The sequence below is a fragment of the Aphanomyces astaci genome (assembly GCF_000520075.1).
Source record: "Aphanomyces astaci strain APO3 unplaced genomic scaffold supercont1.29, whole genome shotgun sequence".
In the NCBI taxonomy this organism is placed as follows: Eukaryota; Oomycota; class Saprolegniomycetes; order Saprolegniales; family Verrucalvaceae; genus Aphanomyces; species Aphanomyces astaci.
This window is the reverse complement of record NW_009798292.1, coordinates 599,552-622,741: the sequence shown is the minus strand read 5'-3', so window position 1 is coordinate 622,741 and position 23,190 is coordinate 599,552. Positions and strand designations below refer to the sequence as shown.

General features: G+C 48.0%; 7 protein-coding genes across 14 annotated transcripts in view; 3 read left to right on the top strand and 4 right to left on the bottom strand.

The window, feature by feature from the left end:
- H257_10679 (hypothetical protein) overlaps positions 1 to 5,575 on the bottom strand; it is a gene marked incomplete at its 3' end in the record, with an annotated part of 14,467 nt that extends 8,892 nt beyond the window's left edge. Inside the window, exons 1-8 of the mRNA XM_009837289.1 lie at positions 5,403 to 5,575; positions 4,585 to 5,345; positions 3,803 to 3,904; positions 3,581 to 3,757; positions 2,954 to 3,091; positions 2,401 to 2,673; positions 1,589 to 1,876; positions 342 to 791 (exon numbers count right to left, since the gene is read on the bottom strand). Coding sequence (XP_009835591.1) covers positions 342 to 791; positions 1,589 to 1,876; positions 2,401 to 2,673; positions 2,954 to 3,091; positions 3,581 to 3,757; positions 3,803 to 3,904; positions 4,585 to 5,345; positions 5,403 to 5,556 — 2,343 coding nt within the window. The 5' untranslated portion in view covers positions 5,557 to 5,575. The remainder of the gene's footprint in view (positions 1 to 341; positions 792 to 1,588; positions 1,877 to 2,400; positions 2,674 to 2,953; positions 3,092 to 3,580; positions 3,758 to 3,802; positions 3,905 to 4,584; positions 5,346 to 5,402) is intronic.
- Positions 5,576 to 5,699: 124 nt separating this feature from the next.
- Positions 5,700 to 6,698, top strand: H257_10678. Of its 2 annotated transcripts, XM_009837287.1 has the most exons (3): positions 5,700 to 6,134; positions 6,187 to 6,294; positions 6,347 to 6,698. In XM_009837287.1, exons 1-3 carry the CDS (start codon positions 5,718 to 5,720, stop codon positions 6,614 to 6,616), a joined length of 795 nt encoding a protein of 264 aa, XP_009835589.1. In that variant the 5' UTR covers positions 5,700 to 5,717; the 3' UTR covers positions 6,617 to 6,698. The 2 variants fall into 2 exon arrangements, with proteins under 2 accessions (XP_009835589.1, XP_009835590.1); XM_009837288.1 differs by having other exon boundaries at positions 6,187 to 6,698.
- Positions 6,699 to 8,376: 1,678 nt separating this feature from the next.
- Positions 8,377 to 10,352, top strand: H257_10677 (hypothetical protein). The gene is made up of 3 exons (XM_009837286.1): positions 8,377 to 8,832; positions 8,900 to 10,156; positions 10,210 to 10,352. Exons 1-3 carry the CDS (start codon positions 8,419 to 8,421, stop codon positions 10,225 to 10,227), a joined length of 1,689 nt encoding a protein of 562 aa, XP_009835588.1. The 5' UTR covers positions 8,377 to 8,418; the 3' UTR covers positions 10,228 to 10,352.
- A 1,067-nt stretch (positions 10,353 to 11,419) lies between these two features.
- On the bottom strand, positions 11,420 to 15,348 carry H257_10676 (hypothetical protein; the record flags this gene model as incomplete). Its single annotated transcript, XM_009837285.1, has 8 exons — positions 11,420 to 12,247; positions 12,354 to 12,750; positions 12,813 to 14,281; positions 14,422 to 14,637; positions 14,709 to 14,842; positions 14,911 to 15,033; positions 15,094 to 15,195; positions 15,282 to 15,348. 8 exons carry the CDS (start codon positions 15,346 to 15,348, stop codon positions 11,468 to 11,470), a joined length of 3,288 nt encoding a protein of 1,095 aa, XP_009835587.1. The 3' UTR covers positions 11,420 to 11,467.
- Positions 15,349 to 15,546: 198 nt separating this feature from the next.
- Positions 15,547 to 18,082, top strand: H257_10675 (hypothetical protein). Its single transcript, XM_009837284.1, has 7 exons — positions 15,547 to 15,695; positions 15,752 to 16,092; positions 16,156 to 16,310; positions 16,390 to 16,774; positions 16,832 to 16,943; positions 17,060 to 17,418; positions 17,489 to 18,082. The coding sequence occupies exons 1-7, from the start codon at positions 15,662 to 15,664 to the stop codon at positions 18,023 to 18,025; spliced, it is 1,923 nt and encodes a 640-aa protein (XP_009835586.1). The 5' UTR covers positions 15,547 to 15,661; the 3' UTR covers positions 18,026 to 18,082.
- Positions 17,406 to 21,175, bottom strand: H257_10674 (hypothetical protein). 7 transcript variants are annotated; one of them, XM_009837278.1, is made up of 13 exons: positions 21,057 to 21,175; positions 20,905 to 20,999; positions 20,771 to 20,846; positions 20,570 to 20,717; positions 20,288 to 20,317; positions 19,913 to 19,981; positions 19,642 to 19,839; positions 19,494 to 19,553; positions 19,384 to 19,434; positions 18,696 to 18,782; positions 18,525 to 18,594; positions 18,419 to 18,446; positions 17,406 to 18,334 (listed from the first exon to the last, which is right to left on the bottom strand). In XM_009837278.1, the coding sequence occupies exons 1-13, from the start codon at positions 21,170 to 21,172 to the stop codon at positions 18,190 to 18,192; spliced, it is 1,173 nt and encodes a 390-aa protein (XP_009835580.1). In that variant the 5' UTR covers positions 21,173 to 21,175; the 3' UTR covers positions 17,406 to 18,189. The 7 variants fall into 7 exon arrangements, with proteins under 7 accessions (XP_009835580.1, XP_009835581.1, XP_009835579.1 ...); XM_009837279.1 differs by having other exon boundaries at positions 20,570 to 20,846; XM_009837277.1 differs by lacking the exons at positions 19,384 to 19,434; positions 19,494 to 19,553.
- A 696-nt stretch (positions 21,176 to 21,871) lies between these two features.
- H257_10673 (hypothetical protein) overlaps positions 21,872 to 23,190 on the bottom strand; it is a 7,037-nt gene continuing 5,718 nt past the window's right edge. The window contains exons 3-5 of the mRNA XM_009837276.1: positions 22,934 to 23,068; positions 22,720 to 22,846; positions 21,872 to 22,531 (exon numbers count right to left, since the gene is read on the bottom strand). Of these exons, the coding sequence (XP_009835578.1) occupies positions 21,966 to 22,531; positions 22,720 to 22,846; positions 22,934 to 23,068 (828 nt within the window). The 3' untranslated portion in view covers positions 21,872 to 21,965. The remainder of the gene's footprint in view (positions 22,532 to 22,719; positions 22,847 to 22,933; positions 23,069 to 23,190) is intronic.

The following is a 23,190-nucleotide window of genomic DNA, read 5'->3' as shown; positions in this document are numbered from 1 at the left end:
ATATATATATATATATGAAATATATATATATATATTTAAAGAGTCGATCCTGAAGGATCATTGAATGTCGTACGAGAACGAATGTATTACAACCGCCCAAGCCAATATATCAAATCACCATTCTGGTGACTTTCTCTGCCAATCCAAAGTACAAATTCCGTTCCGTTCGGCCAAATCTGAAATATATATATTTATACTCAACTTTGTATCGTATAGTTTGTACAAGCTAAAGCAGTAGCGTCAAATAATATTGACAAATAGACTCCAAAAAACGCGACCAAATTGGGTGAAATACGCACTAAATTCACGTACAAACAAGGATGAACCGTACATCTATTTACCTGTCCTCCCAAATGCAAAACTAAGTTTAACGCGGAAAACGGTTGGCTCGTCGTCGCTTCGATCGTCGACCACAGCTGCGACGACGACGACGAAGCTGGGGATGTGAAGCATACTTGCAAATCCCGGCACACGAGGACGACGTTCCACCGCGTCGGCGCGGTCCCCGGAGTGTGGAATGAACAGCAGCCTTCACCAGCACTAGACGACGGGTCTAAGCCGAGAAATCGCGCCGTGTACTGCTGACCAGGCGTCAAATGAGTAAATGTAAACGCTTTTGGCCGTCGCGCAGGCAGCAGTTGGAGCAGTCGATGCTCATCGGACGGATCGAGAACGTTGGTCACGACGCAGCCCACTGTGGCCGTCTGGTCCACTTCAAGAAGAATTGTACACGCTTGACTGTCTACGACACCAACCACAGGACCCACGAGCACATTCACCGTCGACGCCAACTAGACTCACAGAAAAATAGTATTATAATAGGTAAAAAATACATATTGTTTTATGCGTTTAATATGATTAGTAATATATGTTGAGGTAGGACACTACCGTGAGATATGTATATGGTTATAGTATATATATATATATTCATCCAATGACCAGGTCGAACTTTGAAAAACAATTAACCAGATGGAGGCCTAGAAACAGGTCCAACTGGAAACATGTTTTGGATAGATATAACCACTGTACTAGTACATAAGACCAGGGGAGATATAAACAAGACTATCGTATGTGTCGTGGATCTACTCCATGAAAAATAGGAACGTAAATATATAGGTATTAGGAACGTAAATATATAGATATTAGGAACGTAAATATATAGGTATTAGGAACGTAAATATATAGATATCGTTCCATATAATTTCAAATGAAGGAGACAACAATTGAAATATATAAATACGTCATTAAAATTATTCAACGGGAAGTGCTACGTAGTACATGGTGCAAAAGGTACGACAACAAATACAGGCTTGTGGGAATGATAAATCCAAACCTTTGTCGGATATCGTCATGCTATTCTCGGGATATATATAAATAAATATATAGACAAATATAAATATATATATATAAAAATCTATATATATATAAATATTCTCACACTCCATTTGAAAAAGTATATACAAGGGTAGGTGGCCAACTTGTTGTTATCGATGATCCATAAGAGATAATGTATAAGTACGTGCCAACACATAAGACTAGTCTTTTGAATTCAAGGCCATTTGGTTGTACGACCACCAACTAACTGTACCTGGCCCACGCGCCGACATGTCACGACTGGATCGCGGCCTTCCGCGGCGGCCAGCGTAAGGATAGCAAAGTTGTTTTCCCCGGGAAGAACCACATCGTGCTGAAATGCAAACCGATCGCCCACGACGCCTGTCCTCGTCGGCACTAGCGCCATGTGACACGGTCCGGCGATGGGCCCCACGACATGCTGATGGAATTCCGTGCGCATTTTCATGTCTGTGACCGTTGACGCCAGCGCCCCCCCCATCGACGACGCGCCAGACAGGAGCACGAGCTCCCGATTTGGTTTCTATAAACAGGCGGTGGCGGCAGCACGTATGTCAGCCACATTGTCCATCATTTGCGTATATATAATATATATATATGCCGTCATCCATGTATTCGATCGTTGTTTCCAAGTATTTTGAATTTGCTACAACGTTTCTAATTCGGCGCGATTCGGAGCACCGATCACAAAGCATGCCGCGGCACAATTTCATTGGGCACGAAGTACAAAAGAAAAAGTAATCTAGCCAATCAGCGACAAGGAGTTTTTCAGACTGACCAATGGGAGCAATTCGTGATGATTGTGATTCGATTGAACTGGGTCTAGAAATTCGACCGCAATCAACAGTGTATCAAATAGACATTCATTCGATCCAATTGAAGATCGAATGGTATATATATATATGAAACTAAAGTACAAATGATATATATATATATATCAAACACAAGAACGAGTGATATATATATATATATACTTTAATAGTACGACATGAAACAGGACAATATGTATTTTGTGTCCTCTATTCCCACTGTCATCTTGTTGTGTACCTGGAGTTTCCATTCAGAGACGAGGGTCAGTAGCCGCTGTTGGTCGCGGGGAACAGCGCCCCACCAACTCCGACACGAAGACCGAGGGTTGGGCCTAGAGGACGACGACGACGACGGAACCTTGGAGGATGTTATGAACTCTTGAATATTAGCATTCGAGTCGTCCACAAGGGGCAGTTCGGAGCACACGACTAACACACGCAGCGTCACATCGGCCAGCACCTTAAGCACAAAATCCCACTGCACGGGGCTAAACACGGGGTTGTCTGGCGCCTACACTTGACAGCGTGTACGTGATATATATAATATGGCTACGAACGAGGTTTAGATCGTATTCATATGTAGGTAGATTGTGCAATCGGGACTTCCGAGTAGAATCGAATGAATTTGGCAAATGTATTAATTGACCAAGCAAAGTGCAAAGATGAGAAATTTCAACCAATCATGGACTAGCACAGGTTTTATGGCCCCCTTCAAATGTTCATGTTCAAAGTACATTGAATAAGCCAAGTTTCGTACGACCATATCGCATAATCATGGTTTGTTTACGTACTTGAGCTCCGCTGGGTGTTAATTTGGTGCCGCGTATGTCCAGCATGAGAAAACCCATGTGATTCTCCAGCCGAAAAAAGAACTCTTCGCCTCGTCGGGGGGCCGTTTGTTCGCGCAGTGTCACATATTGCGCTTCGAGCTATATATATATATACATACGCACATCAATATTGTGTTGCACTTATTCTAAACTGGAGCACCACCAAATTGAACCGAAGTATTGGTGAAGTATCGAAGATTTCGTCCATTCAGCACACAAGTCCAAATTCTAGGTAAAAGGGCAATAACTCCATATATTGTGAATCGACTTGACAATACATTTGGAGTAGCTGGTGCACAATCCGCTGACCAATCACAGGCAGAATAACACTTTCAAGTGCCAATCACACCCCTGCAAGGATCGAAGTAGTATGTGACCTCAAATAGTGTGAATGACTACCAGAATAATAAAAATACAAACATCAATCCCAAAACTCGACCGGTGGATTGGTGAATCATCAATACAAATATTCACTTGTTGGCTAAATTAGCACAATAGATATAAATATATATATATATGCACCCAGAGGATAAGAATGAAAACTATAAATAAATATATGAAGAACAAAGAAAAAGGGGGTATTCTTACGTTGGCAGTGAGGGTTTTGAGCTCGCTCAATCGACTTTCACACCGTTTGACCATATCAAAATCCATTTTTCGCTTGGCAAGCGCCAAGTGCTTGTCCAATTCAGCCGACTCGAACGCATATTGAGCTACATTTGAGGTGGCCACAATAGCCGCCTCCGATGCCGCCACCAGAATGTCCTTCACAGAACTACTTAACATTATCTCAGACTCAAAACGTCATACCGTTTGAGTTTGAAACTCGTGGTAGTCAACGTCCCATAGCTGGCGCTGGTACTCGTGGTACACCCGCCTTGCCGACCGCAGCAGCACCCGCATCACTTGCATCTATCATATCGTCTCGATTCAGATACACTTCAATCTAGAAAATTGTTGATATATTGTTGTAGTGTATATATATTGTGCTTTTCACCGAATGTTGCCAATTCTGGGGGCTTGGTGAAATCACCACGAAATCGAGCAAGCCGAAAGAATAAAGCCTGTAATGCGATTAACTCAAATGAATACAAACATACCTCTTAACCTTATATATATATCATTTTTCGCAGGTCTGGCGATTGTTGGGTAGTTCACTCAACAAAGTATCAAAACCAAATCGACAGACAACCGACCGACCAATCAAAAGCCAGGACACTATCAATTGGCCAATCAAACAACTTGTGCAACCATCGAATTAGGGTGTGCCTTTAAATATTGTGAATAGCTTGACACACAAAATTCAGTCCAAACAATCGACCGATAAATTTGGTGAATCATCAGCACAAATAAATCCAAATTTTGGCTGAACGCTCTCTCTCTCTCTCTATATATATATATATATATATACTATCAATTGACCAATCAAACAACTCGTGCAACCATCAAATTAGTGTGTGCCTTTAAATAGTGTGAATAGCTTGACATACAAAATTCAGTCCAAACAATCGACCGATAAATTTGGTGAATCATCAGAACAAATAAATCCAAATTTTGGCTGAACGCTCTATATATATTATATATATATATACCTGGACGGTCGGCGCTTCGTGATCCATTTGAAACGTGGCGGAGGTCGTAAAGTTGCGGTAAATGTCCTCGTCACCCCACATCATCAAGTTGGACGTGTTGGCCAATACGCGGCGGACGGACGGGAGGCTCCACTGGAACCGGTAGGCGTCGCGCAGGCGCTCCACGACTTGGGCTTCCATACTCGTCCATGAAGAAGATGGGGTCGAAGAGGTTGAGATTGATGACGTGGCAAAGCGGGAGAGCATGATCCAGCACTGATGGAACGCATTTTCTAGCAGCACTTGACCGCCCAAATGCAACGTGTAATGCACTGGCAACAAGTTTTCATTGGTAGTAGTAGGACTACTAGTAGTAGTAGTACTAGTCGGATCGACATCGGTGGCCAATCGAGCCCACATATCCAGCGTGTCGCCTGAAAACACATTGTTGCCGCTTACAACCCCAATGCGGACTGGAGCGTCCGACACATGCAAAGTATGGACGTAGCCACATCGAGTGGTGGCGTCGGCCTCCGCGAGACCGCTAAACGCGTAGGCGTATGACGTGCCTGGGAGGAGGTGCTTCATGTGAAAGATGCTCGGACGGCCTTTGACGCAGTCGACAGCGACTCGTGCCGCGTCGACTTCGAGCCACTGGCCAGTGACCCGTTCGCGGCGAGAGACGTGACATGTGACTGTCGTGGACATGTCGACTTCGAGGAGGATGCGAGCGTAATCCGGACCGACGGCGCCAACCACAGGCCCGACAACGACAGCTACGCCTAGTATCCAGCACGCATCAGCATGCTTGTTGAAACTGTGGCATGGATTTCTCGTACCTTGTTTGCATCGCAGGACACAACCACGGAGCTGGATGTGGTGGGGAAGCAGAGGGCGGCAACCAACAGGGTTCGTTACTGCCAACACCGCCAATGTGTCCTCGAGCTTCGCCAGCTCTGCCTGAAGTGCCCCGCAGCTTTCTGCATTGCCCATGGCTGTATTGGCTCTCAATGCAATGGATCTTGTATGATATAAATAACCAATCAAATAGCACTTGATCAAACTTCACCAATGAAAATCCGTTGAAGATCATTTCATCCAATCATATCAAGGTGACGCTTCGCGCAACATGCAAACTTGTTTCCTTCACCACCATGGCGAGTGCAGGCGTGTTCGCGTTCTCCCGAACGGTGCAAGAAGAGATGGACTGGATGGAGGCGATGCGGCGTGCTAACCCAGACGCGGCAGAGGACGTCCTCTCAAACAGCCGACTTTTTGTTGAGCTGGCCGCGGAAGGCGAAGTGCGCTCGATGGCCGAGATCGTCGCCGACGTGGACGGCCAACTGCAAAACAACGTGTTGTGCTACTACTTTGTGAAAATGTTCCAGGTGGCGTCGTCTCGGCGACGCATGGATGTGCTCAAGTACATGCTGGACCACGGCTTTGATGCCCACCATGCGTTTGTCAAGGACACGTTGCACCGCGTGATCGACGCCGCCGCCAGCGACGACGAAGACACGTTGCAGCCCGTCCTGCACCTTCTTCTTGCCCACATGGACGTCAACTTCCAAGTACGATCATAACTCAAGCGATCATTGGATTTTTAACAGGCATACGACGCAGCGGCAAGGCGATCTGTTCACGCCACTGCATGTGGCCTGCGCAAAGAATTTTTACGGCGTGGCGTCCCTGCTACTCCTCTACGGAGCCGACGTCAATGCCATTGCCGCGGTGACTACTACTCTCATCCCAACTCGAACACTTCTGAGATATCTAGTTATAGGACGACTTGATGCCACTCAATTGTGCCGAACGCTGCGTGGCGTCACCACAGAACGACGCCATGACCAATTCAAATACACTCGTGGAGCTGTTGAAGAAGCATGGAGCTCGTCCGACGTGGCGCAGACAACAGCCAGCACAAGTACCCGCAACACAGCCAGATCAAACGGTGGACTTGTCGTCGCAATTCAAAGTGCTGAGCTTTTCCTCCCACAACTTCGACGCGTTGTCGTCAACAGGACTCATGTTTACCACACACGACACGGATTAGCATAACGTTAAGTACTGTCACTCGACAGGACTTTGAATATCAATCGAAAATCAAGCTCCAAGCTCATTTCGAAAAATCGATATAACGATTAAGTTACACCGTTGACCGTAATTAGTACGGACTGAGAATTAGTGTGGAGTCAGAATTACGTAGTGCGGTCTTCACTAATAATACATGTGTGATGGAATTCCAGAAATTTGTGGTTGGTCAGTAGTGCGGACCAATTTCGTGCAATATTGGTGTTTGGGGTGTATGACACGATGCTCAATTACTCTGGTAGTTATAGAAAACCATTAAGTGTGGTCGAATAACCCTTGTATGTATGATGTGTCCGCACTATTGACTGTTTCATCAATGCCGATTTGTGATATTTCATGACAAATCCAACATACAAAATTAAAGATAATATTCCTTTCTAATTCTCAATATTCAAAATTGGTGCTGTCCGCACTAATTCTCCTAGCCCATAAATAGTGCGGATTGAGATATAGTGCGGTCCGCACTAATACATGTGCCGTAGGTCTGGTGACGAGGTTGAAAATTAGTGCGGTCTGCACTAATTACGGTCATCGGAGTAGTTATACCACAAACATTCGATAGATTTGACAGGGCGCGATTTGCTCGTGATGTTTGGGATCGCGGGGCTCAGTATTTTGGATACTGCTGGGTAGTACTCGAAGGAGTGCTATTAATACTTGCTACAAGTCTCTATTATAGTTGATCATATCGTACCGGGAATTCTCGTGATGTTTGAGATTGCGGGGCTCAGTATTTTGGTTGCTGCCAGGTAATACAGTGAATGAGGGAGTGTAAATTCCCTTGTTCACTGTACTGTAGTCGAAGGACTATAAAATACTACTGGTATGTAGTACTTACTACATGTACTGTACTACTAGTACAGTAGTACTACTCAGTAAAAGTCCCTATTATGAGGGATTTTAGCAAGTGAATACTTGAAGGATGTAACGTTACATCATTTTTCCTTAAAGTTTCAGGTTATTTTTGGTATATTGAAGTTCAATATATTTCGACTGACAATCGATCTATTTCGTCTTTAGATGAAGTTCAAGTAAATCTCACGCGTGAAAAACGCTTTTAGCCTTATCTAACTCATAGATACGAGACGACGTGAATTGTCTGCAGTTCTTCCACCTTGGAAGTCAAGTTTTTCTTTGGCCTTGATCAAAGCGCGGGTGGTATAGAAGTTAGCGCCTGATGCAGCAACGAATGGTCATCGCAAAATGCTTGATCTTCATTTAACTGAAAGACGAAATAGATGGAATATCTGTCGAAATATATTGACACCGCTGTGAATAGCACTAAAGTCGAAATACACTGCAACGAACGAAGTATTGTGGATTCAATACGAATTTCCAGACCCCGCCGATATCGAATCACGAATCGACGCTATTGGCTATTCCATTTTTTAATTGGCTTTGATTGGCTCTTGCAGAAAGGAGAAGTATATTCAACCAATCAGAACTCCAGCGTGATTCAATATTGATGATTAGAGAAACCATGTGAACTTTCGACGTTTACAGCGAATTCACAATACTATTAATAGTATACACTACTTCAAGTATTATTAATAGTATACACTATTATTAATAGTATAGGGCCCGGACGAAATATAGGATTTGTTAGGCGAAAGACAAAAAGCAGAATCAGTTACTAGTATGCTTTAGACGAAATATACCAAAAATATCCTGAACTTTAAGGAAAAATGGTGTAACTGTGGTACATTCATTCCGTAGGATTATCTTGGGTTGGTCAGCCTGTTTTTTTCCGTCGTTGTCCATCACATGGGGTTTTGTGGCGAGTGCGGCGCCAAGGACGAAGGCGGCAAGTTCTGTCCCGAATGCGGTGCTCTGTCCAGCGGCAACGCAGGTCTCTTTGGCGACGCCTCGACGGCGCTGTTCCCCTCGGCTCCTGTACCACCGCCTGCCGCGAGCTCGGTGCGTGTCGATGCCGAGAGGAAGGCGACGGCCGCTCGCGAAATGGCCGAGCAGGCGCGGCAAGATGCTGCCAAGGCCGCCGTGTTCTTTGAGGAAACCGAAAATCGTCGGCTCGAGGACGCATTCCGTCTGGAGGAGCAGCAACGCCTCATCCATGCCGCCAACCAGCGCGAAGATATCATGGCGCGGCAGCGAGATGCCCACGCGAAACGAGAAGCTGCCGAGCGGCAAGCCGAGGAGGCGCGGCAACGTGCCATCAAGGTATTAACCATTCGTTTCTCCGTACAAGCGTCATTATCGACGATAAGGGTGACGTTCGTCGTTGTAGCTTCGCGAAGACGCCGCCGCGGCCACTCGCCTCATGGAGGAGCAGAACCGGCGTCGCGAAGAAGAGCACGCACGGCAGTTGGAACACCAACGACAGGTCGAGATGGAACGTCTTCGAGCGTCACATCTCGCCGAAGCCGACCGAGCCCGCAAGGCCCGCGAAGATGCCGAGGCCAAGGCTGCGGAAGCCAAGGCAGCCGCGGAAGCGTTGCGTCAAAAGGCGATGGCGGCCGCGGCAGCCTTGGAGGACCAACGTCGTGCGCAGCAGCAACGGGCTCTGGAGCGAGAGGAGTCCCGTCGGTTGCGGGACGAGCAGCGGGAACGCGACGCGCAGGCCGCCCGGGCCACGGAGGCGCGGGCCCAGCGGGAGGCGGCCGAGCGGCATGCCGACGCTGCGAGGGCCAAGGCCGAGCTCCTTCGGGCAGAAGCGGTTGCCGCTGAAGCGAACCGTCTGCAAAAGCAGTCGAGTTTGTGGCACTTGCAGCAACAACAACAAGCCGTCCCGATGGTCAGCAGCTTTCAAGAGCTCAGTGTCCAAGACACCTCAGCAGCATGTTCGCAGTGTCTGGCGCCGTGCAAAGCATCGCAAAAGTTCTGTCCGAAATGTGGCTTCAAGCGCGTCGAGGCTGTCATCGCTTCTGCCCCTGCGCAGCAGCAACGAGTGGCCGATACATCCTGCACCACTTGCCATGCTGCCCTCAAATCGACCCAAAAATTCTGCCCCAAGTGTGGGACGCCTTCGGCAATAACTAGCGCGCCAATTCCCCCAGTTAAAACCCTTCCAGTTGCTTCTATCGTAGCAACGCCGCCAACTACTTGCCCGTCGTGCTATACGACCTTGAACGGCCCCCATAAGAAGTTTTGCCCCAAGTGCGGCGCGCCGGTTGCTTCTGCCGTGCCCCCCGTCGCCCCATCCTCATCTTCGTCTTTTGCTGGGGCGATCCCCCTCGTATCGTCGACATCGTCGTCCTTCTCGGGGGGAAGTGGGCTGCCTTGCCCCGCGTGCCGCTTTCAGTGCAAACCAAACGCAAAGTTTTGTCCTGGCTGTGGCTCAAAGTTTGGCTCGCAGCCCACTGCAGACCAAATCGCGACAATGGAAGCCGACGACAACGAAGTCCGCCGCAATATGGCCACTGCCCAAGCCAGACTCGATGCTCAGAAACTTTCCGAGCAACAAAGTCGATCGTTCGCGTCGTCGTTAGCGGCCCAAGCGCAAGCTGCATCGGCTTCTCGCCAGCCGGCTCCCCCGACTTCCTCGGTATGGTATATTTGTCCGTGGACTTAATGACTAACGCCACTTTTTATGTGTAGAACTATGCGTTGTTTTAACGTGAATAAACGTGTGGTGGGCAAAGGCCGCCATGCTGCACACATGAACACAAACACTTTAGTTGGAGTCACGCACCCTAATATTGAATAAACGTGTGGTGGTCAAATGCCGCCATGTTGAAATATCGTTGGAGTCACGCACCCTAATATTCTGCTGTGAACACGCATATGGTGAATAATACACTGTGTACTGTAGCCAATTTGCAAACCAAGGAGTGTGTTGTTGAGCATTGAAACATGAATCCATAATCCTACTATTTTTAACATCCCACTTGGAAATACTGTATATCTTCAAACCAGTACGATCCACAAAATAAGAGCAAGGAATAACTATTTACTACACGTAGTAGTTCTAAACGAGGGTACTAATATGTACTATACTCTCTCTGTTTGCTTTTACTGGGGCTGGTACTAGTAGTACAGTAGTACGAAGTATTTATTGTTTTGGCGTCGGTTTTACATGGCTAAAAGAGTGGTACTTCAGCTGTAATTGTTGAATAAATACCTGGTGTTTTAGCTCATTCACTGGGTTTTAAACAACTCTGAGCAATAATAATCACATGTAATGCTGAAGTGATCAAAACACCTTGGCTATAAATTCCATCGGGTAGTACATGCTACCTGCATTTACTCACAAGAAGATGGCGTGGTTTTCTACAATGGGCACCATACATACAAATATACATCGATGTACGGTAGAACTGCGGCGCTTGTCCTCGCTGTGTGTCATTTGTAATATCAAAAGTTATTCATGATGACCAGTGAATTGTGTAATTTGGTCCCGAGCATAGCAGATAAAACTTCGATTTGTACTTTCAAAGGTGCAAAAGCGAGGGAGTTGCATAAATGACCTCCATATAATTACATTCTGTAAAAAAACACATCCTAAATCACGGTACGGATTAACTGCCACAGTGTCCACAGCAACCATACGACAAGTGCGTCCGAGATTGAAGCTCACATTGCAAGACACAATTTCGATTGTGAACTCCCTCTGTCGACCTGTCATTGAATTTTAATCCAATAGAATTGCATTTGTATTTACTGTTAGTGTATGTAGGAGTGGCTGCATGATGACTACTGGGAAGGATTCGTGAGCAGGAGAACATACGTGGACAGATGAGTCGGGGCTACTATTCGACACGATCAACGCTGTGGTGCCTGCGATGCGCCAATGTTATACGATGGAGCAGTATCATGAACATCATAGTTCAGTGACTTGAATATCGTGACTAGTTAGTTATGTTTGGTGTTGGTTGCTGGCAGCCTCCCAGGCGTCTGGAGCCGTCCACGTCGTATCGCCAGTCACTTGATCCACGTAATAATATGCTTGATACGTGTCGTCCCACACCTGCACCCACGCTGGCTCTTTAATGTGTTGAACCTGGTTGGACCCTTGTGGGGTTGCCACGTCATCGCATTGGTGCAATGTGAATTCGGGTGACCGGACCCACGACGTGGCTTGGGTGGCGGTGTGGTAATAGTAGCAGCAACCGGAAGTTTCGTCCAGACACTCGACCCACGAGCCAACTTTTAACGCTCGAAATTCTCGCTTCGCCATGATACTCCGCCCAAAGCACTGCAGTCGAACGATCGCCCGTTCCTTGGCCATGTCCTTCTGCCGCTGTCGCCACTTTTGGCGGGCTTGGCGTCCCCAGTGCAGCCACATACCCCTTTGAATCGTCATGGCGCTTGCATTTAACCGACGGTATCGACGGCGGTACCACCGCTCCAATCGGGTGGCCAGCAGCGTCTGGGCAAATACAGCGATGGTCAGCGCTTGCTGGCGCTGGGCAGCAGCTCGAGCCAGCCGTTTTGCGACTGCCACCCGAAGGTCGCGGCGGCGGCGGTACTGACTCTGGATCTGAATCACGGCGCGGACCTTGCGGCGGTGTTTCATGTGCGTGACAGCTGCTTGCACCTTGAGCTCATATTCGATTTGAAGTGCACGCAGGACCTTTCCCGCGGCAAATACACGAACCGCACACTGAATCGTACGGGCCGCCACAAACAGTCGCCGCTAGTAAAGTGACAAGAACATAATGAGGTTTCTTGTTGGCCGCATTCACCACATTATATACAAGTCGAACGAGAAGGGGGGGTACAGTATACATGTATATGGCTACCTGGTGAAGCTCGACCCGCGCGCAATGCTGACGGTAGGCGCATTGCATAACCACGGCAGCATGCTGCCGACGCGCACATAAGCGAACCTCCCGCTCCCGACGAACAAGTCGTTTGGCAACGCTCGCTCGAAAGTGTGCTTGGATGGCAATTGCGGCCTCCACCCGCTTCCGTCTTGCCGACGCCGCGAGTCGGCCACGATGGCCCCGGTACACGCGCTGCAGCGTCCGCCGTGCCCGATCACGTTTCAAATCCAGTGCAGCTTGGCGTTGTGTGTCCAGAAAGACCAAGTGTCGGACATACCGAGCGCGCCACCACCCCTGGATCCGTATCGCTGCAAAGGTCCGGTTCTCGGAACGTAGCAACGCCACGGTATGTCGGTGCACAAAGCAGCGGAACCTACGACATAAATCAACACCAAGACATACGAATTTGATATCGTGGCTAGCCAGCCATCATGCCTGGATTGAATACGCGTTGCTGCTATCGTTCTCTGGCGATGGGCTGTCAACGTGTATGGAGTATGCTGTCGGTTGTACGAAAGGGAATGTGTGACATGGCTACACGAGTGACAGAATGACTCGTGGCAAGTCAGACAGATCCGATGGATCGCCCGAGTGTTGCAGGTAGCACACACCCCTTGCGTTTCGGTCTGTCGCTGGGCGTAGCCCCGATAAGTAGCTGCGATCTTGGTAGCGTGGCGATATCTGCTGCGGTAGACTTCGATGGCCATCGTGTCCCAGTCCCCCTCGTCGTGCTTTATTTGCTGCCCCATCGCATTCGAGCAGGAATTGCACAACTCCAAGCTATATGCCAATGCAAACACCTCTGCGACGGCTTCTTGGCACTCCATACACGGTCCCTGGCTCCGCAGCCACCTCTTGAACGCCACGCGACGGCGGGCGCGGCAGCATCGAAAGGCGCATTGGATGGCTAAAGCAGCTTTTTCTCTCGCCCACTCGTGTTTACAAGCTTGGAACCTTGTGCGGGCTACGTGCGCCCGGAACGCTGCCTGGATCATCGTGGCTTTGTTCGTGCGGCGCAAGAACGATATCATATATCTCCACTTCATCGACCGATACCAGCAACCGACGATGTTGGCGCTGTGTTGCTCTAAAAGTTGCTGCCGTCGTTCGGGGACAACTAGGGTTCGCGCAATGTACCCTCGCCCCAGTGCTTGCAGACGAATCACCGCGCGGGTGCGTCGACACTCTTGACACCATCTATGGTACACCTGTCGAAGTTGATATGCCCGAAACGAGTTTTGCAGCACGATGGTGGCAGCCGTCGCCACTCGAATTCGCGTCGCCGCCCAGCCAAACTTTCGTGCAATGTAATTGCGCCATGTACGTCGGAGAAGGCGCTGGCTACGGCCCTGTGTCACAAGCTGCGACACCGTCCATTGGAACTTCATCCCTTGGTACGCATGCCAGCTCTCTTGCACGATCCGTGCCGCCCCCTCCCGTTGGCGGAGTCCGTCGCGAACCCCACTAGCTGCCGCCGCCCGCCTCCGTCCCAGAACCCCTCGCCACCGCCGTTGAATAGTCACGCTTCCTTCCTCGACCAGTCGTATGTTTCTCTGCCGTTTCCATTTTCGAGAGCAATGGACTGCCCATAGATTGGCCTGCAGCGTTTGCGCGGCCGTCGCCTGCCGCCGCAGCCTCCGCCATCCGTCGCTTGTCCTTCGACCCACGTACCCTCGCCAGGTTCGCTGCATCAGCTGAATCGCTACCTTGGCCCTTGTCCAGCGCACTCGATCGACGAAAAATCGGCCAAGTCGCTGGAGTGTTTGTGCAGCTTGCGTGTGCTTTAGATGCGTCGCATGGCGTCTTGCAGTCCACCCCCGATAGACGCGTTGAATTGCCGTCGCTGCCTTGCTATGACGACGTCGTAGGGCTCGTCGTGCTCCTTGCCACCCCCGCACCGTTCGCTACAGCAATTGGGGCAGTTATTACATCAGTATCAGTGGCCAACTATTTTTCATCAGTATCGAATCGGCGTTGGTTCTCAAAATGTCATCCACGAATCGTCATGACATGGGATCGAGCATTGTAGTTTGACTGTACGAACTTGAATTTCAACGGCGGCGGCGGTGCCTTCAACGTGTTGTGCTCGCTCCATCTGCTTCTGCCACCTTGGCCACGCCAACGCAAACGCGTTGTGCTGCCACGTGTTAAACACACGAAGGGCACTTGCTTGCTGGGCGCGGCGGGTGTGCACCACCAGTCGAGTCTCCAACAGCTCCTCTAATTCCCGAAAGTGAAACTCGGACGCTGTCGGGATGCGCTACACAGGCTTCCACATGAATGCTCCATCTTGTTTGGGGTTTACACTGACTGAATGATGCTTGGACGAACCTGCAACACATGGAACGAGATATCGCCCAGACCATACATTTGCACGGTGCGCACCATCGCCTTGTGACCGTGTGCCCCCGAAGTCAGATCGGCCCAGTTTTGACTCTTGGCGTTGGCAAGGTCCCATGTCGATCCTGTGCCGTAAATGGTTGGGAGGACTTTTCTCTCTGAATCTAATGGTACTACAAACAAGAAAATATACCGAAGAATGCGTGGCCAGTGTGCTTGTTCTGAAGCACGTAAATGCCAGCGTTGATCTCCGTGTGCAATTTGGGGGGCGCTGGCCTCCTCGATGCCTTGGTCGGACATCGAGTACTGGTGGTAGCTACATGTTGAAGACTTTATTCGATTTGAAAAATAAGTCTTTTTATTGTGTGGAACGTACATTTTAGGTCGTGACCATATTCGAATCGTTTGGATTTTGGAAACGACAACAACAACCCGTCATCTCGCTGGGGCTTTGTCGTCGTCACCTTCATTGGTGGCCCTAAAGTAATGGAAATCAATCATATAGACGTAGAATCTGCCAAACGTTTGATGTATGGCACCATGGGTGGTTAAACTTACGTGTACATTTGACGAGTTTTTTCTTTCGCTTCAAGTTGGCTACGAGATACATGACAACCATGGACGATTCCATGGAGTTACAACATACACTGTAGCACGTCGAATGCAAAGTCGACTTGAGGATGTTCCTGTAAAAATACATGTGAGTGTTGCTGCGGTGCATCCCTCCGCCTCCGCTTCATCGTCGTTGCCCTCGCATATATGTTGCGAACGTAACGGTCAGTTGCATCTTGAAACTGCCATAACCGTGAAACACTTTTAAACTAGAAATGGCCGAGCCAATATGGCGCGGGTCGCGGGACTTGCTCCAATGGTCAAGATGCGTCGAAGGAAACAGCACTCCATGTGATATTGTAGCGTACGAAATTGACCGACCAAAGTATGCGATGGAGTTCCATGTCGCCCCACACCCAACAAACGGTACGCACATGAAGACGAGCATTCGTCTAATTGTGTGCATGGCTACGGGCTAGCAGATGAAAACGTAGATTCAGCACCGCTCGTACGGTGTGTAACCGTGACAGACGTGGCGCGGTGCGTCAAAACTAGGAGGCAGCCCCCCCCCCGCCGTCGCTCACCTGTTGATCGTACTCATCAGCAGCTGCAAGTGTCTACAGACGTCGAGCGGGCGGACAAAGCCATACACTTGTGGATCACAAAGCACAAAACTCCTCCTCGGCAAGACATCATCGTGTGGCTCCTTGAACGACTCGTGCTGGTACCACTGGCCGGCAGTCAGTATCGCGTCGCATTCACACACGAGCTCGTCCGCAGCTCCACCCCGAACAACCGGACGAACGATGTACCAACTGACGAGGTTTGACGCCACCGTGAACATGAGACCAACGCGTGCTTGCTTTCAACCTCGTCATATCTGTAGATTGCTCCACGCAGCGACATAGGATGGGACGAAGACGAGTTGCCCTGCTTTTCGGCCCCCTCAAACGACGACAGCGCGTACAACGACGATGAAGACGAGGATTTACCAGCCTTTTCACCCGTGAAACGGCTTCAAGTGCAATCGCAAGAATTCAAGTGAGAGCACTCTCCTCCAGTCACATCTTGACCAGCCCGCATAGCCCTCGATAGCAATACTCAAACATACATTCGCTAGGGACCATCATCACGACAACCCTAATCATCCCCATGAGGACAATGCTGACGAATTGGTTGACCGTCGCCACCGCAAAAACCACGTCACAGAAACCCAAGGATTTGAGCCATCCCCCCACGTCCGAGCATCTCGTGTCGTCGAAGATGGCAAGTCCCCTCCGAATGCATGGGCCAACGATTCGTGGCGCCTGGTACTGGAGCTTAAAAAGTCCAAACTCGACATTGCACGAGCACGAGAATTTCAGCGCAAGCAGGACGTGATCGCCGCTGCTCGCAAGCAGCGACTGTTGACAGCCGCCTCCAAAACACGAACGCATGCCAAACTGGACAAGCAAACGAAGAAACTAGTCCACGAAGCCACAAGGGATGCCATCGAATACCACAAAGTACGACGACTCCCCCCAGATAGTAGCATCCCCACTTCATCCCCTCACATTCACCAGGTGCTTGATACCATTGAGAGGCAAACCAAAACCAAAAACATCCAACACATGCACGAACACGAACTCACGACGCGGTTTCTGCGTACGGGACAGCGCCAAAAGTGGCATAAAGGTACCCCCACACCTACATACCCACTACGTACCCCGCACCTACATACCCCCCAGATATTCCCCCACATACCCCCCACAACATCTCTTCTCCCCCCACGTGACGATGTTTCTCCTTAGGCGCGTGGTTGGGCGAGGGGCCGTTTCCGTCCGCCGCCTACGTCCTGCCTCCCCCCGACACTCTCCCGTTTGTATACGACGTCCACGGACGGAGGCACGATGCCGCCCGCGCCGGGGACGTGACATCGCAGAGCCTCTTTGACGCCGTGATGACGAAAATCCAGCGGGAAGCCGCCAAGGCCGGCAAGCAGTTGGTCGCGTACTTTCAACGGTACGACGTCGATCGCAGCGGCACACTCACCACGGGGGAATTCCGCCGCGCATTGGTTGATATGCATGTGGATGCAAGTGACGAGCAAATGGACGTGTTGTTTGCTTGGTTTGACCGCAACCACACGGGGGGTATCGATTACGGCGAAGTACGACGTTTGATTGTACCTATCCATCTATCTTCATTGGAATCTCTACTCTGAATATGCAGACTTTTAGTTTTTGTGGAGTTTTTTCAACCGCCGCGCATTTGCCAAGCAGTGGAAGGCCACAACAACGACGACCGCCACCAGCCGCCCGACGTCAATGACGATGGCACGCCTCGAACAAATGTTTTACAAACACGACAGTCGACACAATCGAGCGCTCACAAGTCGCGATTTCTTCGTCGCCATGAAAGAGCTCGGGTTTGCCTTTACTGCCATGGACGAAGCGTTGCTCGTGCACCAGTTTGACGCGAATGGCGACGGGTGTATTGACTTGGACGAATTCGTCGCCGCTTTTTCGTCCGCTGAGACAGACCACAATGTCCAAAATGAACGGAAAGACGGGCATCCGCCACGGTCCGTCGATCATTCCAAACCCCACCAGAACGTTCAACAACAGCCTACCGTCACCCCCTCTCGCACCAAACCAAGGACTCAAACTACTGCTACTAGAAGGACTACTAGTAGTACTACTCCAACTACTATCCAGGCCGACATGGACGAACTGGCCCGCATCCAACGCCGCCTCCACAGCTTGTTGCAGCAATAACGCACAACATATATATCATTTTTTAATTCTAGACGTCGCCGGGTATACTGTGGTATACTGTATCGCTCTGTTTGCCGCAAAATATATCATTTTTCATAACTCACTGTGTGCCACAAATCGATACAAAATATATCACTTTTGACCATGATACAAAATATATCATTCTATATAGTTTGTTTAGTTGGCGGGGTCAGCTGATCGAGCGGCCACCGAGGCGAGTACTTGACGGTGGTGGGATCATCGCGTACCCCTCGAAGGAAGCGCTCCATACCTGCCCACGCCACCATGACCCCGTTGTCGGTACAATATCTACGATATGATTTGTAATCATGTGTATTTGAAACGATGTATATATGAATATATATATATATATTATATATATATTTGTAGTACCGAATGGGTGGAAAGATTGCAGTGAGCCCTACGATGCCATCATACACATCTCAGAACTCGATAATGTATATTTAGTGGCCCTAACTGGTATATGCCTCTTAATTACCTTGCGAAGTTGCCAACTCTTGTAACTGGCTTCGCACGTTGGCATTTGCAGCCACGCCACCACATACTACCTACAGAGCAACCTAGAGTTAGCAACAATAGATGACTATAATGACTATAATATATATATATATAAATATATATATATATATCACATTACATATCTTCGTACCAAGTGTTTCATGCTGCCCATAGTAGACGCTTGCGTGAGCTCACACGCGAGGCGGGTTCGGGTCACCAAATGGGCAATCGCTGTCCGCTAAACATATTCGATCTTAGATACTAGTATTTGATTTGAAGAAAGAATTAAAAAGAAAATATAATTTTAATAAAAGAGCCATCATTTATTGTGCTTTCGAGTGAAATGATGTGTTGTGGTTTCTCGTTGGAATGTAAATCGATTTGATTGGCTACTTCCGAAGAGCTCAAATTTATTAGCCAATTAAAACCCATTTCTCAATGAAATTCAACCAATCAGATCGATTGTGGATCGGTTTGGTTGGCGCGATTCAATTGCACCCCCTCCCCAAATTTGTATCAAATCGACAATACGGAAATTGAAATAATTGAGTTTATTCAAAACTGGAACGACATTCGACACCACCAAATTGTGCACAAGAATGGGCAGACGTAGTATAGAGCCAATCAGATGGCCGGAAACCAGGATTAACATGTAATTAGTGTGTGACTTGAATTAGTGTGATTGATTCCAATCCCCATAAATCAACTTTACACATATATATAAAATTAACTCACTACAACGAATCGATATAGATTTGGCGAATCAGCACACAAGTCCAAATTATGAGGAAAAACGACTACAGGACCAACGTTTATTCACCCCTAACAGTCTCACGTACTTGGAACGAAGCAGCTAAATCTTGCTTGGTCTTCATATCCAAAGGCTGGGGCTATTTCATATAAACTCCCAAATCTAATATATCTTTTTCATAGAACTCTATCTTCCCACCAGACTTGCAATGTGTCGAACCATGGCTGTTTTCAAGCCCGAATACGAAAAATCACAGTCCTACCATGATCAAATCAACAACGTGACGACTTGGCTAGTACGATTAACTACTATATGGCAGTAGGTATATATATATATATATATTTACCTTTCGTTGCTTTTTCTTCATGGGCTCTGTGAATGCAAATGCCCGGGGGTTGCCCCGAGCAGCGTACCCCTCAACGAGCTTGCCGCCATGCGACGTGGTTGTGTCGGTGGCTAACGATAGCATGCGCGCCACTTTGTCGAATGCTTCGCCGACGGAATCGTCGACGGTGTTGCCCAGCACATCGTAATCGCCAACATCCTAGCCATATGGACATACATGGGACTAATCCAGCACGAGAATATAAGGTGGTGATGTAGAGTATTATCTATACCTTGGCGACTACGAGCGTACAGTGACCTCCGGACACGAGCAGCACCAAAAATGGAAATCCCAAGTCTTTCTATGGTACATAATATATATATATATATATAGATTCGAAACTGGCCCCTCAGCAGAATCAAAATGTCTTTAGTGAATGGATTAAAGAACCTCCTCAGCCAATCAAATCACGTTCTGTCGAATATCGGCCAATCCAATTTTGCCCAGTCCCTCGGTATTGGGCAAAACCATATATATACTAATCTATGTAATGTATAATTTGTACAAGGTGAAGTAGATCAAATGGATTCGAATGCTATTTCGCGAAATGACACAAGTCCAAATTTGGGCGAAATTCACTATATATATATTAATATGTATGTAGTACCTGGAACAGTCGTGGGACTAAAGCATGGGCCTACCATATCCTCGTCCGATGAGTACCGACGATGAAAAGAGGAGAACAATTTTCAGGATTGTTGCGCTTGTTCTAGAAGAACTCAGCCAATCAGATATCGCCATCAATCCCTCGAATTCGTGTATGACTTTAATTAGTGTGATCAACATCATTCGTTACCTACAGTCCACACAAAAATCGATCGATAGATAGTTGGCGAAGCAGCCAGCACAAACGTCCATAGTTTATAGAGTCAAAGGGCAATATGAATACCTCCAAGTGATTCACCGCTACAATGTCCAGCTTGTGGTCATGTGCGAGGCCAATGGCGGTGGACAAGCCGACATTCAAACAAGGGGCTAACCCTGGTCCGGTGGTGACGGCCACCGCCGACAGACTGCGATACCCCCCTGGTAAACCACTACGATAGGCATGCAGTCGTGATGAGGAAGAACGTCTCAGACTTGGAACGACCTTTGACGCATGGCTTCGTCCAACACGAACGGCAAGTTTTCCACGTGTGCTCGGGCAGCGAGTGCAGGAACGATGCCTGCTCCACCAAGCTCATGAGGAGGAGGGTATTCGTACTACTAGATCTGGACAAGTACCTTTCCATTTCTGAATCATTTCCCATTGGGACGACACCACTTCGCTAAGGATGTGCCCGTTCGAGTCGACGACTGCCACCGCCGTGTCGTCGCAACTACAACATCACGTCGTCCACGTCAAGCATCCTTCCGCCCACCACATCCTTGCATACCTCGTTTCAATGCCCAGCACATACGATACCCTGCGACAGAGGCCATTTCCACGCATCATGCGCTGCGGGGTTACCAACGCATGCCGCATCGGATGGTTGCGCCGAAACACATTCATCGCATTCACTGTGAAATCACGTCCAATCCGGACGATTATCCGAAAATCGTCTGGTTTCCGGATATTCAGTTTCTTATCCGAATTGCGTGACGATCTTGATCCATCTACGTAGTAGTATTATTAATAATATAAACTATTAATACACAATACTACTATTAATAGTATACTAGTATGAGTTTTATTGTTGTTAAACTCAGCCTAAATCATTCTACATTCATCCTAATTAATTAGCTTTATAAGGTACTTCAAAGTTTGAAGTACCTTACGACCATACGAATTACTTGAAGTTCAAAGTAATTCGTATGGTCGTAAAGTCAACTCACTCATAGGCTAACAGTAAATAAAACGTTTCTGTCCAAGTGATAAATTACAGCATATGATTGGTTAAAATCACTACGTCGTTCCGTCTTCGACCAATCAATTTCGAAACTCGGCATTAATAGTACAACAGTAGTATAGTATTAACGTTACTCGTATTTTAATACTTCAAAGCAATATAAATGCAATCTACTCAAGTCAAGTTCGCTACTATTAATAACTTGATCCGGAGTACTATTAATACGTAGTAAGTATTCATAAGTACTAGTAGTACTCGAGAGTGTACTACCAGTATATATATTGTGATGACAACTCTGCGTTGTTACAGTGTCGCGCGTTTGGTCGCGTACCTTAGTCGTAATAGTACTATTACTCTGATCATCCACACCAACACCAGTCGTACATATATATATATATACACACACAACAACATTACAGAGAGAGGTTTCTAGACATGATCATTGGGTGCTTGTGTTTACATGAGCGCACACTTGCCCTTGTCGCTTTCTTCCACGAACCGGTCGATATCTTCGTCAGTGATCTTGCCATCCTTTTTCGGCGGGTACACGGCGTCCACGGTGATCTCTGCCATATCTTTGCGAACATAAAAGCATAAATATGCTGACGCTGTCACGACCTTGGACTCTTCAATCAGCCGCACGCGCTCGTCGTCGTAGCAGTACCAGTTGCCGTCCATGCTGTTCTTGGCGTACGCCGTGTAGTGGCCGCCGCCCAGCGCGCCTTGGTGGTTTACCACGCCATACAAGTCGTAATGGGTCTCGAGGCATCGCGACTGCTCCAGGTTGGTGTTGGTGTAGCCGCGCCTGGCCCGATTTATGTTAGCGGACGGAGGAGATGAGAACGAAGCCGTTGAGGGCGGCGCCGGAGACATGTCCTTGATCGGGTGGTCATCTGGCAAGGCTTCGGGGGGTACCGCCGCCGCCGCCGCCTTCTTATCCGGATACTTGGATGGAAACTCCTCAAATGGCGCCACGCACGACGCCAGGTTCAGTCCGTGAATAGGGAATTGTACCAATGATCCTATCGAGTTTATTACATTATATATATATATAAGAGTATAAATCAAAGTCAATGTAGATAGAATAGAAATCAATATATATCATATATACTTCCATATATATATATGGAAGTAACTATGTAGAATGTAGATCAATATATATATATATAAAGAGATTGCGAACAACAGGGATATATATATATATATTTACCAAGCTTGCGACGATACGTTTGCGTGTACTGGAACCGCTTGAGTTGGATGACCATAACTGGAGGAAGGCGCCAGATTTCCAATTTTTTGGTCATTTCTTGGTGACCACAGCAGCTCGAACAGTACGTCTACATGGCCATTTGGTAAGAAAATATATCGACCCATACCTCCAGCGAATATTTCATATAGTTTAGAAATATGGATATATATATTACCTCGGGGATTTTTTCTTCAAGGCTAAATGCATCCAAACAATGACTCAGCGGCACCGGCCCGTGGTCCAACACGTCGTTCTTGGCCACACTCGGGTGCAAATCCATCGCTTTCATCTTGTCCATGTCCACTTCCTCCTACAATATATAATATATCCCATATTAATATCTCTAATCCCCACAAAATATAATATATATACAAATCTCTCCCTCAACAGCATCCATCGATTATCATAAGTGTATATATATATATATATATA

Excerpts from the sequence above, each read along its gene's own strand:
- H257_10675 (XM_009837284.1), top strand. The coding sequence starts at position 15,662 with ATGGAGTTCCATGTCGCCCCACACCCAACAAACG. Across the intron at positions 15,696-15,751 it reads CGCCCCACACCCAACAAACG|ATGAAAACGTAGATTCAGCA; the intron begins GTACGCACATGA and ends ACGGGCTAGCAG. Across the intron at positions 16,311-16,389 it reads GTGCAATCGCAAGAATTCAA|GGACCATCATCACGACAACC; the intron begins GTGAGAGCACTC and ends TACATTCGCTAG.
- H257_10678 (XM_009837288.1), top strand. The coding sequence starts at position 5,718 with ATGGCGAGTGCAGGCGTGTTCGCGTTCTCCCGAACGGTGCAAGAAGAG. Across the intron at positions 6,135-6,186 it reads ACATGGACGTCAACTTCCAA|CGGCAAGGCGATCTGTTCAC; the intron begins GTACGATCATAA and ends CATACGACGCAG.
- H257_10674 (XM_009837278.1), bottom strand. The coding sequence starts at position 21,172 with ATGAATGTGTTTCGGCGCAACCATCCGATGCGGCATGCGTTGGTAACC. Across the intron at positions 19,982-20,287 it reads TAGTCCCACGACTGTTCCAG|AAAGACTTGGGATTTCCATT; the intron begins GTACTACATACA and ends TATGTACCATAG. Across the intron at positions 18,783-19,383 it reads ATTTAGCTGCTTCGTTCCAA|CGGACAGCGATTGCCCATTT; the intron begins GTACGTGAGACT and ends GAATATGTTTAG.
- H257_10677 (XM_009837286.1), top strand. The coding sequence starts at position 8,419 with ATGGGGTTTTGTGGCGAGTGCGGCGCCAAGGACGAAGGCGGCAAGTTC. Across the intron at positions 8,833-8,899 it reads CGCGGCAACGTGCCATCAAG|CTTCGCGAAGACGCCGCCGC; the intron begins GTATTAACCATT and ends TCGTCGTTGTAG.